At 39.6% G+C, this 17,444-nt stretch overlaps 2 protein-coding genes across 3 annotated transcripts in view; one reads left to right on the forward strand and one right to left on the reverse strand.

The window, feature by feature from the left end:
- Nucleotides 1–5,688, reverse strand: part of IFT43 (intraflagellar transport 43) — a 164,609-nt gene extending 158,921 nt beyond the window's left edge. The window contains exons 1-2 of one of the 2 annotated variants that reach the window (XM_074235681.1): nt 5,607–5,688; nt 2,653–2,739 (exon numbers count right to left, since the gene is read on the reverse strand). In XM_074235681.1, coding sequence (XP_074091782.1) covers nt 2,653–2,739; nt 5,607–5,660 — 141 coding nt within the window. In that variant the 5' untranslated portion in view covers nt 5,661–5,688. The remainder of the gene's footprint in view (nt 1–2,652; nt 2,740–5,606) is intronic. The other variant, XM_074235682.1, reaches the window with a different exon arrangement.
- A 7,422-nt stretch (nt 5,689–13,110) lies between these two features.
- The window catches only part of TGFB3 (transforming growth factor beta 3), a 33,666-nt gene continuing 29,332 nt past the window's right edge, over nt 13,111–17,444 (forward strand). Inside the window, exon 1 of the mRNA XM_074236275.1 lies at nt 13,111–13,211. Within this exon, the coding sequence (XP_074092376.1) occupies nt 13,111–13,211 (101 nt within the window). The remainder of the gene's footprint in view (nt 13,212–17,444) is intronic.

Below are 17,444 nucleotides of genomic sequence, written 5' to 3' on the forward strand. Positions count from 1 at the left end.
TGGCACACTATTGTTCTATTAGAAACCAGGAGGGATGGGAATTCAGGGAAGCCTGGAGAGATTTGCATGAACTGATGCTGAATGAGATGAGCAGAACAAGAAAAACACTGTACACCCTAAAAGCAACATGGGGGCGATGATCAACCTTGATGGACCCGCTCATTCCATCAGTGCAACAATCAGGGACAATTTGGGGCTGTCTGCAATGGAGAATAACATCTGTATCCAGAGAAAGAACTGTGGAGTTTGAGCAAAGACCTTCAAGGACTATTAACTTTAATTTAGGGGAAAAAAAACCGATATCTTATTGTCTGATCTTGCTATCTCATACTTTATGTGTCTTCTTAAAGGATATGATTTCTCTCTCATTACATTCAGTTTGGATCAATGTATACCACGGAAACAATGTAAAGACTGGCAAATTGCCTTCTGTGGGGGGTGGGGCAAAGGAAGTAAGATTAGGGGGAAAATTATGAAACTCAAAATAAATAAAATCTTTAAAAAAATAAAAATTTTTAAAAAAGAAATGATGAACAGCATACTTTCAAAAAAACCTATGAAGGTTTACATGAACTGATGCAAAGTGAAGTATGCAGAACCAGAAGAACATTATATACAGCTGTACTATATAATGATCAACAGAGAAAGACTTAGCTACTCTGCTCAAAACAATGATCCAAGACCATTTCAGAGAATTCATAATGAAAAACACTGTCCACCAATGATCAACTCTAAGTAGAAACTGAAGTATAATTTTACTTTTTCTTGCTTTTTTTGGTAATATAGCTAATATAGAAATGTTTTGCATAATTTCCATATGTAAAACTAATATGTTGCTGGCTTTCTCAATGGGTTGGGGGAGAGAGGGAGGAAGAGAATTCAGGATTCAAATTTGTTTTAAATGAATGTTAATGATTAATATGGAAATGACTGTACATATATAACCTATATCAAATTACTCCCTGTCATAAGGAGGGGGAAGAAAAAGGAGAGAGGTAGAAAAATGTGGAGTTGCTGAAAACTTTATTACATGTGATTGGAAAAAATAAAATAGCATTCAAAAAGAAAGAAAAGAAAAAAATGAATGTTTATATATATATATACATATATATATATATATATATATTAAAGCAATGCAGGTGAACAAAAGACTGGTGAAGGACAAGAATCTGCAGATGATGTGGACAGGTGAAAGGTAGCTCACAGGAAGAGAAACTGTATCCTGTTGGTGTCAGAGGGAGAGTCTTCAAGCAATAAAGGAAAACAAAGTGAATTTTTTTCAATATCTCCAAGGGGCTCAGTATGTGTCACAGGTCCTGAGAAAAGGGGCAAGCAGCACTAAAGATGGTGGTCAAAGCAAGAGGGGTAAGAGTCCATCAAAAAAATAAAATCCTAACAGAACAAAAATGAGAAGATACTACTGCCCACTCCTTTGACAAAGCAGCAGGAGTGGGCAGAGGATCTGCTGTGTTAGTTTTATTCAATGTCTTATTTGCATGTTACTTTAAAAAAAATAAGAATTCAGAAGATTAAGACTAAAACCACAATGAATTGAGACTGGCAAAAATAGTAAAGATAAGTAGGATGCCAACTATGAATAAGTTCTTTTAGGACAATTGCAATTCAATTTTGGTCTTGTGCCATTTAGCAAAATGCCATGAATATATTACTATTCAAAATGTATCATTCAATATAATAATATGCTATTTCTGTTGTTCTGTGTCTGACTCTCCATGATCCCATTTGGGATACTCAGAGTTTGTCATTTCCTTCTGTAGCTAATTTTCCAGTTTGAGGACTCTAAGGCAAACAGGGTGAAGTGACTTGCCCAGGGACACCCAACTAGTAAGTATCTGAGGTTGGATTTAAATTCAGGTCTTCCTGACTCCAGACCCAGCACTCTTTCCATTATGCCACCTAGCCGCCCCTATTGGTGCATAATACATGTTTAACACATTGGTGAAAGACAACAGGAAGCACTTTACAAAAAATATTAAAGCCATGTTGGAAATGAGAAAAAATAAGGGATGGGAACAGCAAGGTGATAAAATGACTAGAGCACTAGCTCTGGAGTCGGGAGGATCCAGCCTCAAATACTTCCTAGTTGTGTGATCCTGGGCCAGTAACTTAACCCTAATTGACTTAAGAAGAAAAAGGTGGGGGAGGGGCAGAAATAGGTCCATTGGGATAGATAATAAGGATAATAAGTCAATAAATTATGGGCAAGAAGCAAAAACAAATCAACTCAACCTCAATTCAAATGAACAAATATTAATCAACTACCATGAGTCAAATGTTCTAAGAGATAAAAACTTAGTTCAAAGACAGTCCTTTCCCTCATGGAGCTTAGAGGTTTCTTTTTTTCATTTCCTACTGAGAAGTAAAATACGTAAGAAAGGAATGACCAAAGCAAGATATGAGGAAGAGAGACAGAAAAAAACCCATGGGAGGTTTTATATACAATCCTAATGGCTCCAACGAGAGAACAAAGGGAGCAGGAAAGTAAATTAGGAGAGTTGGGTTTGAATTCTTGTCCTACCTCTTATAAACTATTTAACACTGGACCATGTTCCTTCCCGGGATGACTTCCAAAGATCCCTCTCAAACCCTGAAATTTGATTTGCTTCTCTAAGTACCTACCTAAGTACCTACCTCTTCAAGCAAAGAAGAATTTTTGACAGTAAGCTGATTCTCTGTTTGAGGTGACTCCTGATGAGCTCGTCGTCCCATTTTTGCTCCCTATTTAAAAAAAAAAAAAAGATATACAGATGGGGCACTGATGCCAGTTACTTTCATTAATGACTAGTCCGGTAAGAAATCTGGAAATGGTTGTGAGGACTGAATCTTCACAAGGGTAGAAAGATAGAATTTGAATAGCATTGACAGACTTGGATCCACTCTGTTACAGAGCAGAAACTCAATTCATTCTCATGAGCTTTACTCCAAAAGTCACAAAGTCTAAACTCACTCCACTAAACTCAGAAACCCAGTTTTTATGATATCATAGCAAAACTGAGAGAAAAGAGGTAAAGGACTCCATATGTAACTGTAGGATTTTCAGGAAATCAAATTTCTAAACTGCAACTTGTCATGAGAATAGTTATCAAAATAATGTTGGAAAACAGGTTTCCTAGATTCTGTGGTAGCTGACACTAGAAAAATACAGATGGCAGTTGCTTTGATTTGTATTCTATTTGGATGCATTTAGAGACATCACTTGAGGGAGATTATTTCCAAAATTTTGAGGAGTGTTTTGAAGTCAGGGCATTTTCAATTTGGGGTGTTCAAATCCAACATTTGTAGTATTACCCAAAGTTTCTTTACAGTAGGGGCTCAATATTCTAGAGATAATTTTTGAGCATCTAAATCAAACTTGGCTGAATCAGACAAAATTTGTTATAAAGTATAAGGAACTAATACTCTGGCTAAATTCTGAATAATTCGGTAGGATATTTAGAAGGTTTTTGTGACACTTTATAATTTCTAAGTTTTTTTTCTTTGTTTTTCTCATTACCTGAAATAACAACACATCAGATATAAAAATATTATAGTTCTCCTAAATTTCAATGCACTTTTTAATAATGAAGACATAGGGCTGGCCTAGGAATCTGACTCTGGTTAAGTTAATTAAATTCTCAGTGCCCCACTAACACTTCAATATAACTAGAAGATGCAGAACAATTCTTGGTCTTCATTGGTTCAATTCCTCCCCTTCCACTCCCCCAACAATTTTTAAAATCTATTTTCTTTAAATTGCTCTTTACAGGTTTTTAAATAATAGATGTTCATCCTAAATGTGAAGATCCAATATAACTACAAGTTGATATTACTTAGTAACATTACAAATTCTTAATGATCACCTTTGGTGGAAAATCTACCATCACTGACTTACCTATCTTCAATGACTATTGAGTTAACTGCTAATGACTATAGAGTTAACATGCAAGAAACATTAAATAACCTATCATTGAAATTCATTTGGTTAGTGAGACCAGGAAAATTTATATCACATGTACTACACATTCTTTGGAAGCCACTGAATATACATCATCATTGAATCAGCTGTTCATTAGGCCTGCAGTTAGGAAAACCTGACTTCAAATCTTGCTTCAGATATTAGATGTATTACCACAGACAAGTCACTTAACTTCTATTGCCTCCGTTTCTTTAACTGTAAAATATGGATAATAATAGTACCTCCCTCCCAGGATAGTTGAGGATGAAGTGAGAAAGTCTGATTCCATTATCAGGTTAGTTCCCTTCCTTCACTAGGACTAAAGATTTTGCAATGAACTTGGGCCAAAACTGATCAACGATTTGGTGAATCTGATTTCAAATAATTGTGATAGCAAGTACAAGAGGAGAAAAAGAATGCCCTTTAAAGAGGTGAAATTGTGAAGGCTGGTTCAAATGAGATTAATACTGTATAGACTTTAGATTTTGCCTAATTTAGAGGTAGTTTTACCCTTGTGATTTATTTGAATTGTGAAATAACCTTATTGGTGAGTTTGAGACTTGGAAGGCATGGCATTTCTGTGAATATCTTTATATAAGTATATATAAAGTTTAAAAAAAACCAAGTCAATCACTACACAAGAGCCTCCATTAATGACATTTTTAAATGTTTAAATATTACTTTAATCTAGAGACTTTTTTTTGGCTTTTTGCAAGGCAAATGGGATTAAGTGACTTGCCCAAGGCCATACAGCTAGGTCATTATTAAGTGTCTGGGCTGGATTTGAACCCAGGTACTCCTTGACTCCAGGGCCGGTGCTCTATCCACTGCACCACATAGCCACCCCTGGAGATTCTTAAAGTATGATCCCAGTGAAACCTTTTAAGGGCTCCAAGGGGTCAAAATTATTTTTGTAATACTACAATATTATTTGCCTATTTAAATGCTCCACCTTTTCCAATTACATATCCGCCTGAATCCGGATTTTCTCTGTCCTTCCATTCAATCAACATGCCACAATCCAGACCGCTTCTATTAAGCCTCATTAAGTAGTTGTACAAGAATATGTAAAGCGATGCCACTCTTCCAATTTTTTTTTTTTTGTTTTGGAAAAAGTGACTTTTCCCAATCACTTAGGTTAAGATAAAATGGGCAAATTCTTGTTTTTAAATACATTTTAAGACTGATCAGTTTGTGGTAAACCTCGAAAGATCGACTCACAGAAACCTCTTCAGTAATTCCTGAAAATGGAACGGGGCCCCGGGGCCCCGGGGCAGAACCTGGTCTAAGCCCGCAGCCCGCGGGAGAGGAGGCTGAGGCTGGGGGTGCCCGAGGCGACCCCTCCCCTGGCGGCCGCGGCGGGGGCAGGTGTGTGGCCTCGGCAGGGGAGCGACGACCTTTACGGCGACGGGCCGGCTTCTTTCGTCATTCTGGGTATTTTATTTTAAGAAATCCAAAAATGCTTTCAGGGGCCCCAGGCTGCCAGCGGAGCCCATCCCCCGGCCTCCGGCTCCTCCCACAGACCCCGTCGGAGCCCGCCCCGGCGCCGGCGCCCCCCCCTCCGCCGGCGGGAGAAGCCCGGAGGGGAGGCCCGGCCGGGGCCCGGGCGGAGCCGCGGCCGCCCGTCCCTCCCCAGCCGGCCCGTCCTCACTGAAGAGGCCGATCCTCGGAGCTTCTCCTCGCTGAGGTCCAACACATCCTCCATGGTCGCGGCCGTGACGTAACTTCCGGCAATCCGGGCGCCCCGAACGCGTCCCTAGCAACCGCCCCGCCCCGCCCCCGTCCATCCCGCTCTTAAAGGGGCCGCGCCTGATTGTCAGTGTTAGGTTCCCGCTGAGGGGAGAGAAGAGGACGGAGGAAGGGGAAAGGAAAAAGGAAAGAGGGAAAGAGGAAGGGAAAAGGAGCAAGGAAGCAGAAAAGAAGGGAAGGGAGTGAAAAGGAGAGAAAAAGAAGAAAGAGGGAAGGAGGAAAGGAACAGGGGAAGGAAAATGAAAGAAGAGAAAAGAGAAAAAAGGAGAAAAAAGGGAGAAGGGAAGAGGAAAGGAAGGAAAGGGGAAAAGAGGATTAAAAAAGGAAAGGAAGAGGGAATAGGGAAGGGAAAAGGAGAGAAAAAGAGGAAAGAGGGAAGGAGGAAAGGAGCAGGGGAAAGGAAAATAAAGGAAAAGAGGAAGAAAAAGGAGAAAAGAAGGGAGGGAGAAAGGAAGAGGAAAAGAAGGATGGAAAGAAAAAGGAAAGAGGGAAAGAAAGGAGAAGAGAGGAATGAAAAGTAAAAGAAGGGTAAAGGGAAAGAAGAAAAGGGGAAAAGAGGAGTAAAAAGGAAAGGAAAGGGGAAGAGAAAGAAAGAGGGAATAGGGAAGGAAAAAGGGAGGAGGGAAAGGATGAAAGGAGAGGGAAAGAGCAGGGAAGTAGAAAAGGAGAATGGAAGGGAGGAATGAAAAGGAAGGGGAAGTGGTGAAAGGGGAGAGAAAAAAGAGGAAAGAGGAAAGGAAAGAGGGAAGGAGGAAAGGATCAGGGGAAAGGATGAGAGAAGTGGGAAAGAGGCAGAAAAGGAGCAGGGAAGCAGAAAAAATGGAAGAGGGAGTGAAAAGGAAAGGGAAGAGGTAAAAGGAGAGAAAAAGAGGAAAAAGTGAAAGAGGAAAGGAGCAGGGGAAAGGAAAATAAAGGAAAAGAGGAAGAAAAAAGGAGAAAAGAAGGGAGGGAGAAGGGAAGAGGAAAAGAAGGATGAAAGAAAAAGGAAAGAGGGAAAGAAAAGGGAAGAGAGGAATGAAAAGTAAAAGAAGGGTAAAGGGAAAGAAGAAAAGGGGGAAAGAGGAGTAAAAAGGAAAGGAAAGGGGAAGAGAAAGGAAGAGGGAATAGAGAAGGAAAAAGGGAGGAGAGAAAGGATGAGAGAAGGAAAGAGCAGGGAAGCAGAAAAGGAGAATGGAAGGGAAGCATGAAAAGGAAGAGGAATAGAATAGAAGAGGAAGAGGAGAAGAGAAAAAGGAAGGAGGGATGGAGAAAAGGAGCAGGGAAAAGGAAATGAAGGGAAGAGAAAAAGATGAGGGAAAGAAGAAAGGGAGAAGGGAAAGAAAAAAGAAGGAAAGAGGAATAAAAGAAAACAAAGGGAAAGAAGGGAAGGGGAAGAGAAGAGAAGAGTGAAAAAGGAAAAGAATAGGGAAGAGGAAAGAAGAAACAGGAAAGGATAAAGGGAGGAGGGAAAGAACAAAGGAAGACAGAAAGAGGTAAAGAAAGACAGGGGCAGAGAGGAGGAGGGACATGCTGTCCCTTAAGTCCTGGATGAGTAACACTTCAGGGAATTCTGCCCATCCCCCTGAGGAGCAGACTATTTCTGCTCGTTCCCTGATTCTAGTTATTGCCTCAAGCATTTTCTCCTGCTAAAAAATCACTAAATTTTCTCTTGTGAGTAAGCATCTGGGGTCATAGTCTCAAGGATTTATTCAAATGACCTCTTTTCCTAGCATCCCATATTTTGCAGATGAGATCTGAAGCCTACAAAGATTATGCTCAAAGATTCAAACAGGTAACAAATAACAAAGGCAGGGTTTGAACTGGGGTCTCTGACTCCAAAACTAGGGCTTTTTCCTCTGCATGAAGCTGTCTCTAATTAACTTGTCCAAAGTTAGTTCTGTCCTGAGGAAGGTGGAAAATATCCGAAATAACAGACATAATCAGTATATATATGGATCCTACTCCCAGACTGTATTAATGTTCTTGAAAATAAAGGACTAAGGTGCATTTCATCTCATACTTCTTGTCTGCTGTATAGTGTAGATGCTTAGATGCTTATTAAATATTTTTAGCTTCTGTTTGTTATTCACAACTGCTATTGAGCCCAAAGGGCTCTGGCTGCCTCCTCTCCCTCACTACCCTACACTGGGGAAGATATACTTAAAACCTAAGTTTGGGTTCATAGCTATCATTTTCCCAAAGTGAAGGGATAAAATAATACTTAGCACATGTAATGTACAAAAGGAAAGGGACAGTTATTTGTTTCCTATAAACAAAAGACTCACAGGGTTGGAATAACAGGAAAAAAAATAGTTACTCTTATACTCAGCCAGGAAACTGATACAGAAAAACCACCATTCATACATTCACAGGACTGCTTAAAAAGTCCTTTACACTTCACACCAGCACTGCCACACTCTGGATATGCCTTTTGACAAATCAGGTCACAGAATAGGTTCATCCATCAAAAAGGAGTCATCTTCAAGAGTGCTGGAATCATTTCTTGGAACTCCTTTTGAAGTGAAGCTGAAATCAGCTGAGGAACCAAGATCTCTGGACCTTTCTTACTTGATAAAGTCACTTCCAAACTTTGACACTCCCAGTGTCAAATATATTGATATTCAGTCATCTAGGGTGTTCTCTACCCCAGAACTCTGAATGCTGTCACCTAGAGTCATGGTTGATGGTGCTTGTCCTTTATTCTCTGAGAGGACCAAAATGACATCACTAAGTTACAGTCAAGTTACAGTGTGTCCAACTGTATCTGGTTAGACCAATATGAACTCAAAATGTCCTGTTACAGATCAGTCTATGTGAACATTTGGGTGGATTCTCTAAATTTGCACATGTCATGTTTTTTTGGAGCTACTTTATTTCAGCTTTGCTCATAGAACACAGTACCTTCTAATGCTGTAGTGAATAGTGAAGGAGAAGAGGCAGCCAGAGGCCTTTGGACTCAATGACAGTTGTGAATCACAAAGGACATGCCATGCTGGGTGGTCCTATGCCAGAGTCTCCCATGTCATGCAATCAATTCCTTAGTTCTTCAGAAAGACTTTGAGAGTGTCCTTGTAATACTTCTGACCACCCCGTGAGAGCTTGCCTTGTGTGAGTTCTCTGTAAAGCAGTCTTTTAGACACCACACATTTGGCATTCAAATAACATGACCAGGCTATTAGAGCTGTGCTCTCTGAAGTAGAGTTTAGCTCAAGAAAGGATCTCAGTGTCTGGTATCTTCTCCTGCCAGGTGATTTTCAGAATCTTCCTAAGACAATTCAAATGGAAACTATTCAGTTTCCTGGTAAGTCACTTAGACTGTCCAGGTTTCACAGACATACAACACCAAGGTGAGCACAATGGCTCTAGTGGATGAAATGAGAAGAGAATCAGGGACAGAACCACTTCCTTTGTAAAAGTCCACTAAATCACTTACTCTTCCAAATTAGTGGCCAAAAAAGAGATTATTTCATCATTCTTAAAGAGTCCAAGGGTGGAGCTAGCACATGGTCAGCTGGAAGCAGGCAGGGAAACTGTATAATCTCCCAGTCACTTGTGCAAGGCACTGAAAGATAGAAAAAAATGAAAGAGTCCCTGCTATCAGGGACCTTATAGTCTACTACAACATGTACAAAAGTAAATACAAACTATATATATGTACATATTATATAATAAAAATTAATTTCAAAAGGGGAAAGAGTGCTAATGACTAGAGGAGCTAAGCAGTAAAATGGATAGAGACCATAAGGTCTAGAATCAGGATGCCCTGAGTTCAAATTCTGCCTCAAACATTGACTGTGTGATCTTGGGCAAGTTGATTAACTCCTGTCTACCTCAATTTCCTCACCTATAAAATTGTTGTTCAGTCATTTCAATTCTCTGTGACTCTTTGTAATCCCATTTGGAATTGTCTTGGCAGAGATGCTGGGGTGATTTGCCATTTCTTCTCCAGCTCATTTTACAGATGAGCTCATTCTACAGGATTGTTGTGAGGATCAAATAAAATAATAATTTTAAAGTGCTTAGCATAGTGCCTGGTAATAGTAAACTACATATGTTAGCTATAATACTATTTTATTATAAGAGGGAGGGTTAGGCAGTATAGTGGACTGAGTGTTCTGTTATGTTGCAAGTAAGTGTATGAGGCTCGGTTTGAAGTCAGGTTAAAAAAAAATCCATCCTCACATACTTGCAATATAACTACTACTTTGGTTTCCTCAACTGTAAAATGGCCATGATAAAGACACTTACCTCCCAGGGTTGGTGTGAGAGCTAAACAAAATCACAGGTAAAGTGATTGAACACTTTAAAGTGGTATATAAATGTGATATAAAAATGGTAGCTATTCATAATTACACATGTAAAGCCTACATTAGATTTCTTTCTGTCAGGGGAAAGGGGAGGGAAGGGAGGGATGGAGAATAATATAAAACTCATAAAAAATGATTGGTGAAAACTACAAAAAAAGAAAATAGAATGGGTGGTAAGAACTGAAAGATGAATAAAGTCTAAAGACACTTAAAATGGTAGTTATTACTCAGACAAGACCTTGTGGGGGGGGAGAGTTGAGGTTTTCTTTGAAGAAAGATAGGAATTCTGTCTTGGGGAGTTTAGAAGAAACTTCATTCCTAACATAAGAGGATGCCTATGAAAAAAGTATTAAGAAAGGAGATGGAATGTTCTATATGGTCAACCACTAAAACACCAGACTCACCCAAAAAGGTCAAAGGGGAATCATATGAAATAACACTGGAAGGGTAGGTAGGAAGCAGTGACTTTAAATGTCAGAATGAGGAATTTGTATTTAGACCTACAGACAAAGGAGCCATTGTAGAATTTTGAGTAAGATCTCTGTAATAGCAATATCAATATGGCATTCTTGGAGAGGATGAGTTGAAGAAGAGCCATAAATGGTGGCAGAGGATCAGTTAAGAGGCTATTATAATAATCCAGGGGTGATGGTCTGGACTAAAGTAGAGGGTGTTTGAATAGAGGTAAGAGAGATATTGTGGAAATACAAGTGATGAGCCTTGGCCTTTGGATATGGGGGCTTAGAAGGTGAGAAGAGTGAGGAAATCAAAAACATGAGTGACCTAGAAGGATGATTAGTGCTGGCAATAAAAATAGAGAAGTGAATAGGAGAGAGGGTTTAGGAGGGAAGAAAAGGTGTTTGGATACATGGATTTAAAATGCTCATGTGATAGTGATGTTTAATAGACAATCAGTAATGCAAGACTAGAATTCAAGAATGATATTATCATCTACCTCTTCTTTCCCTTTTGCCTTCAATCCTTCCCAAAATCAGGTTCTTTTCCAATGATTCCCATCTTCTTATCTGGATAGAGATGATAATTAAAACCTTTGGTAGCCACAAAGATCACAAAAGGGAAAAGACAAGAAAATCTAGGACAAAACTCTATTTTTTAAAATTTGAATTGATTTTCCTTTAAGAAGTGTATAATTTAACAAAGTAATAAGTAAATCCCCACTCCCACAAAAAAAACCCCAAAGGCACAGTGTTATTGTCAATTGATTAATACACATATGCCATTAAAAGCCAGCCTCTAGGGCATAAAACTGGAATGGATAGGGATTGGGATTTAGGTGGAGATGAATTATAAACCCCACCTAGTCTCTACCAAGCTTTCAGTCTTATTAATAAATCAATTTAATTCAATGTTTTCTTTGAAAGTCTGTTTTGTGCTTAAATACTGTGCTAGGTACTCTAGGAGATACAAGGACAATTAAGAGATTGCTACTTTCCAGGAGTTTGCAATCTAGTGGGAGAAAAAAAGAACATTTTAAAAAGACCTGAATATAATGTAGCACCCCTTATGGACTCATTCTCCCATCTCCACTTACACTGACCCAGTTAATTCTCCAAGAGGATAGCTGATTACTTTTTCCTTAAAGTGCTAAAGTGTAACCTTGAGGGCTTAAAGCTTCTAGTGCTATTCCCATAAGAACCCCTATCCAGTGTTCTTGACCACCCTAGTATTCATCATCCAGTTGATAGAAACGGGTTTTGTTTTGTTTTTTGCAAAAAGGAATTTACTGAGAAGATGCACTAAGGACAAGTTACCCCTTCTCATCCCTTCACATCTCCTATTTGGATCCCTGTGGCCCTTAGAAAGAGAGAATGCAAACAATTTATTAAGGTAGAAAAAAATACATATAGGAAACATCTGGGGCCCAGGAATGCCTTGAGACTCTTGGACCCCCCCTTCTCCTTCTCAGAATTCCCATCAAATTCACTTTGGAAGCTAAGTGCTCCCTTGCTCAGTTGAGCTGATGATTCATTCTAGGTCTTACTATCTTAGCTAGCAAGTCAATCCACCATTAAATTGGGTCAAGGTCAAGACTGCCTGCTATGCTGCCTCCTCTCTGAACTCAGTGACTGCTTCACTGGTGGTCTCTTCTATTTACTTAAGTTGGGAAGTAGACTTCTGATGGATCTCCCAGAGTTTCAAAGTCCACACGGTTGTAACCTGATCAATTCCAATTTAGTTATTTAGTTATTTAAGATCAGAAAAGAATAAACATAACAGAAACAAAAGAAGTAGAGGCACCATGCATTCATGAACACAGGGTAATCAGGGGTGAGAAAGGGCCCCATTTACCAATTCAGAGCAATCCTCTTCACTCAAAAAATGCATAGAAGAGGGTGAGAAATATTTCTATAGACCCAGTTTTAGCTCAGCAGCCAGGTCAAGTTAATAAGCACTTTGTTGCTAGGTACACTACACTAAGTACTGGAGATTCAAAAAAAAAAAAAAGCAAAAGGACAGCCCCTACCCTTAAATGACCTACATTCTAAGAGAGAAGATAATAGATAAACTAATATAGAATATACACAGAGTAGATGGAAGGCAGTTTGAGAGGGGAAAGTATTAATCAATTAAGATTTTTATTGTCACAAAGTCTGGCAACAGAAAATGAGATCTCTGAGCAAGTTTTATAATGGAGGAAATGGTCCTCCAATACAGATGCAAGATTTAGATTTCCCAGTGTGAGATTGGGACCTGGCAGAATGTATTGTGGATGCTCTGGACAACCCCCCAAGAACAGTAAATCCAGGCAGGATCTAAGAATTGGTCCCTTGCTCATTATAATAATGTAGACATAATGCAAAGCAGAGGATTTAAAAAGTTATAAAGTGCTACAAAACATTCAAAGGTGAGAAATATCACTCCAAGCTGAGGAGATCAGGGAAGATGTTTAAGGACAGTTGACATTTAAGCCTGGTCTCAAAAGATAAGAAAGATTTCAAATGGCAGAGCTATGATGGAGGAAGATATTGAAAGCATAGGAAGCTGTCCATACAAAGGCACTGAGGCCAGAGAGCAAAGAAAGCTGTCTGGGAATTCAAAACAACCCAGTTGGACAGGAGAAGGGGACTGGGAGGAAAGGAATGTTACATAAAGCTGCAAATGGGGCAACAGAACCAGACTGTGAAAGGCACTGAAGGCCTAGTTAAAAAAAATCTGAATTTTAGTGACAGAGTTCGAAATTTGGAATGTTGGGAAGAAAGGTGAGATATTCATGTAAAAGTCAACTGTGCATATGACAACAATATAAGAGATATCATCAACAGTGTGACCATATAGTTATAAATGAATCCTGGATTGCAGGTAGAAAAAATTGCTCCTAGGCAGGACTTGCTCTAAATCAAATCATCAGGTAAATGTATTTTCTACTCAGAATAGACTTTCTTTTATTAATCCTATGCTAGGGTCCCACCCCTAGGACTCAGGGTCCTCTCCCCAGCTTAATGTTCCTAAGCACTAGGGCCCCACAAAATAGAGATGCTTATTATCCTGAGTCCCAAGGTCTCAGGTTCCCTCTATTTTCTTCTCTTCTCTATAAAAATGGTTACTAATGGGTTAATAAGCTATAATAATTTACTAATGTATTTTTTTTAGGTTTTTGTAAGGCAATGGGGTTAAGGGGCTTGCCCAAGACCACACGACTAGGTAATTATTAAGTGTCTGAGACTGGATTTGAACCCCAGGTACTCCTGACTCCAGGGCCTGTGCTTTATCCACTGCACCACCTAGCCAACGCTCTACTAATGTATTTAAGAGTCAGTAAATAATCCCCATCTCACTCCCACTAGATAAATTAATGTTTAACCCCAGTTAAAAAGGTCATGAAGAGAGAGTGAGGAGGTTTGCCTGAGGAAGTTTAGTGCTCTTCTAAAATAATAATAATAGAATGTAAGCTTCTTGAGGGGAGGGGTGGTTTAATTTTTGTCTTTGTATCAATAGAGCCTGGCACTTTCATTATTTCCACCTATAGTAAAGTCATCCCTGGCTGAGCAAAGGCAGAAAAATCCTGAGCAAGATGCAAAGAGAAAAGACATTTTAAATCCCAGAATTTAAATTTGGAAGAGAATTCAGAGGCCTTTGGTCTAACCCCATGCATGGACAAAGAATTCCCTCTCTAATATGCACAACTGATGAGTCAGCCTTCCCTTGAAGATCTCCAGTAAGGAGGAAAAAAACTCCACTAATCTCCTAAGGGAATTCATTCCACTTTTAACTGCCATTCACATGGGGCTTTAAGGTATATGAAATGTTTCACACAGAATCTCATTTGATTCTTACAACTCTATGGGAAAGGTACAATATTATCTCCATTTTTTCAGATGGAAACTGAGACTGAGAGAAACAATACCTTGGCCAGGATTCCACAGCTCAGACGGGTCTGAGGTGAAATTTGAATTCAGGTCTTCCTTAATCCAAGTTGAGAGCTCTTATTCTCTCTGCTACCTAGTTTCCCGACTGGGTAGCAAGTTTCCTCTTTCACGGAGCTAAAATCTACCACTCTGTAACTTCTATTGTTTCTAGTTTTCTCCTCTGCAACTAAGTTTCTCTCTCCATAGTACTTCAGAAATACTTAAAGATAGTAATCATGTTCCTCCCTAAGTCTTTTCTTCTCCAAGGCAAACACTCCTCACTTCCTTCAACCAGTTCTTCTATGATGTGGTTTCTAAACCCTTTGACCAACCTAGTCAACTCTTTGAATGTTCTTCAATTTATCATTGCTTAACTTAAAATGGAACATGCAAAATTGGACACAATAGTATAGAAATTATTTGACTAGGGCAAAGTATAGCAGGATTGTATATCTTTTTTTTTAGATACCATAAATAATCAATGCTTTCTCAGAAAAATACTGCAATGTCTATTTTTCATATATATATATATACTGTATTATTAATCTTTTTTATATGTGTATATTGTCCTTTTTGCCTAGCATTTTTATATTGCTTTAAGGTTTTCGGAGAGCTGTATGATTGTTCTCATTTAATCCTTACACCAACCCTGGGAGGTATTTTTCCTATTTTATAGTTAAGGAAACTAAGGCAGAGATTTAGTGATTTACCCAGAGTCATCCAGAGATTAAGAGTCTGAGGTCAAATTTGAACTTGGGTCTTACTATCTCCAGGTCAGTTTTGTTGTTCAGTCATGTCTGGCTCTTCATCACCCAACTTGGAGTTTTCTTGGCAAAAAACTGGCATGGTTTGCTATTTTCTTCTCCAGCTCATTTTTTACAGATGAGGCAAACAAGGCTTAGTGACTTATCCAGGGTCACAAAGCTAGTAAGTGTCTGAGGCCAGATATGAACTCAGGAAGATGAGTCTTCTTGACTCCAGGTCCAGCAGACTTTCCACTACACCACTTAGATAGTCTCCAAATAAAACAGAGGACAACTGGCCCCAAGGAGAGGCCTAGGTACCAACAGATGTAGAGCAGATGCTAGACAGTGACCCTGACTCTAAGGGGAGGGATGGAACTTTACCTAGCAGATGTTAAACACAGGCTCAGCAGTAGGTAGCAATGAGCAGACTTAAAATAAACCTTGAGTAAGTAGTAAGCACAGAATACTCCTCCAGAGGCACCAAGTCCACACCCAGGAGGGGCAGATGCTAAACAGAACCTCAGGGCCTCTGCAGCGATGCCTTGCAGGTGCAGATCAGCAGGAGCAGACCATCCACAGCTGCTGAGGCGACACCGACGCTGAACAGGCACAGGAGCTGGGTTCCCCCCTCCCCCCTAGCCCCCCCCCCAGGAACCAGTCAGGTGCTAAGCAGACCCAGATGACAAAGAGACACACACACACACACACACACACACACACACACACACACATCACACACTGATTATAAAGAAATCCAACAGATGCAGATGAAGCAAAAACAAAAGCAGGACAGATGATGAGCATGTGGCAGATACAGAACACTTATGGCTCGGGAATAGACAATCTCCCCTTTCCCTCATTTTCCCCGGAACCCCTTCTCCCTTCCCTTTCCCCCTCCTCCCTCCCTTAATGCAGAAGAGAGATGATATGGCAACATTCCCTGTCAGAGGCTTCCAGGTTCTGAACATAGCAGGCACCAGGCCCTTGATGCCAGAGTTACTGTAGGAGAGATGATGAGGTCATGTCTCACTCCCTACATTCCTTCTCTCCCAGTCACCTTCTTTATCCAGTAGACTTTTGCAGAGAAGGGGCAGAAGGAACAGGGGGTGAGAAGATAGAGGGGTGCATTCCAATCCTCTTCTCTTGGATCTAATGATGCCTGTGAAAGTCATGGCAGCCTTATGGAGCCAACATGACAAACAGTGAGTTGGGGATCAGGGTTAATATGGGAAAGCAGATATTAAAGGGGAAAATGTGTGTGTTTGGAAGAGGTACAGGATGAAAGCACTCTGCCAAATCTAGTGCATTCCCCCTAACTTCTTGGACCTGAGAAGTGGTGGTGTAGATGGCAATGCATCAAAAAATGGAAATTAGAGTAGTCCCAAAACTGATCTGCTTTTATCTGTAGCTAAAGAAACAGGAGAGAAATAACAAAAGAAGGTGATTGATGGGTGTGAGAAGAATATTATAGAAAATACTTTTTGGTAAATAATATTTTATTTTTTCCAATACATGTAAAGATAATTTTCAACATTAATTTTTATAAGATTTTGAGTTTCAAATTTTTTTCTCCCTCCTTCCCATCCCCAAGACAAAAAGCAATCTGATATTGATTATACATGTGCAATCATGTAAACATATTTCCACATTAGTGATATCGTAGAAGAAGTAAAACAAAAGGGAAAAGTCACAAAACTCAAAAAGAGTGAACATAATATATTCTGATCTGCATTCAGACTCATCAGTTCTTTCTCTGGATGTGTACAGCATTTTCTATCATGAATTGCCTTGGATCATTTTATTTCTGAGAAAAGCTAAGTCAATCATGGTTGATAAGTGAACAATGTTGCTGTTACTATGTACAATGTTTTCCTGGTTCTGCTCACTTCACTCAGAATCAGTTCATATTGGTCTTTCCAAAATTTTCTGAAATTCTGCCCACTTTTCAGGTTTTTCTGAAATGCACCTGCTCATCATTTCTTACAGAACAATAGTATTCATTACATTCGTATACCACCACTTGTTCAGCCCTTCCCCAATTGATGAGCATCCTCTCAATTGCTAATTCTTTGCTAGCACAAAAAAGAGCTACTATAAATATTTTTGTATATGTGGGCATTTCTCCCTTTTTATGATCTCTTTGGGACATAGAACTAGTAGTGGTTTTACTGGATATGCACAGTTTGGTTGTCTTTTGGACATTGTGGAAGAGTCTGACATGAGAGCTAAGTATTTTGTGGCATGTGTTTGTTTGCCATATGCAAAGTGTTGGAGATTCAAAGGGGAAAAAATGAAACAGTTCTTGCCCTCAGGGAGCTAACATTCTCTTTGAGAAGAGGGA

The sequence above is a fragment of the Macrotis lagotis genome, chromosome 4 (genome assembly GCF_037893015.1).
Source record: "Macrotis lagotis isolate mMagLag1 chromosome 4, bilby.v1.9.chrom.fasta, whole genome shotgun sequence".
NCBI classification, from domain to species: Eukaryota; Metazoa; Chordata; class Mammalia; order Peramelemorphia; family Peramelidae; genus Macrotis; species Macrotis lagotis.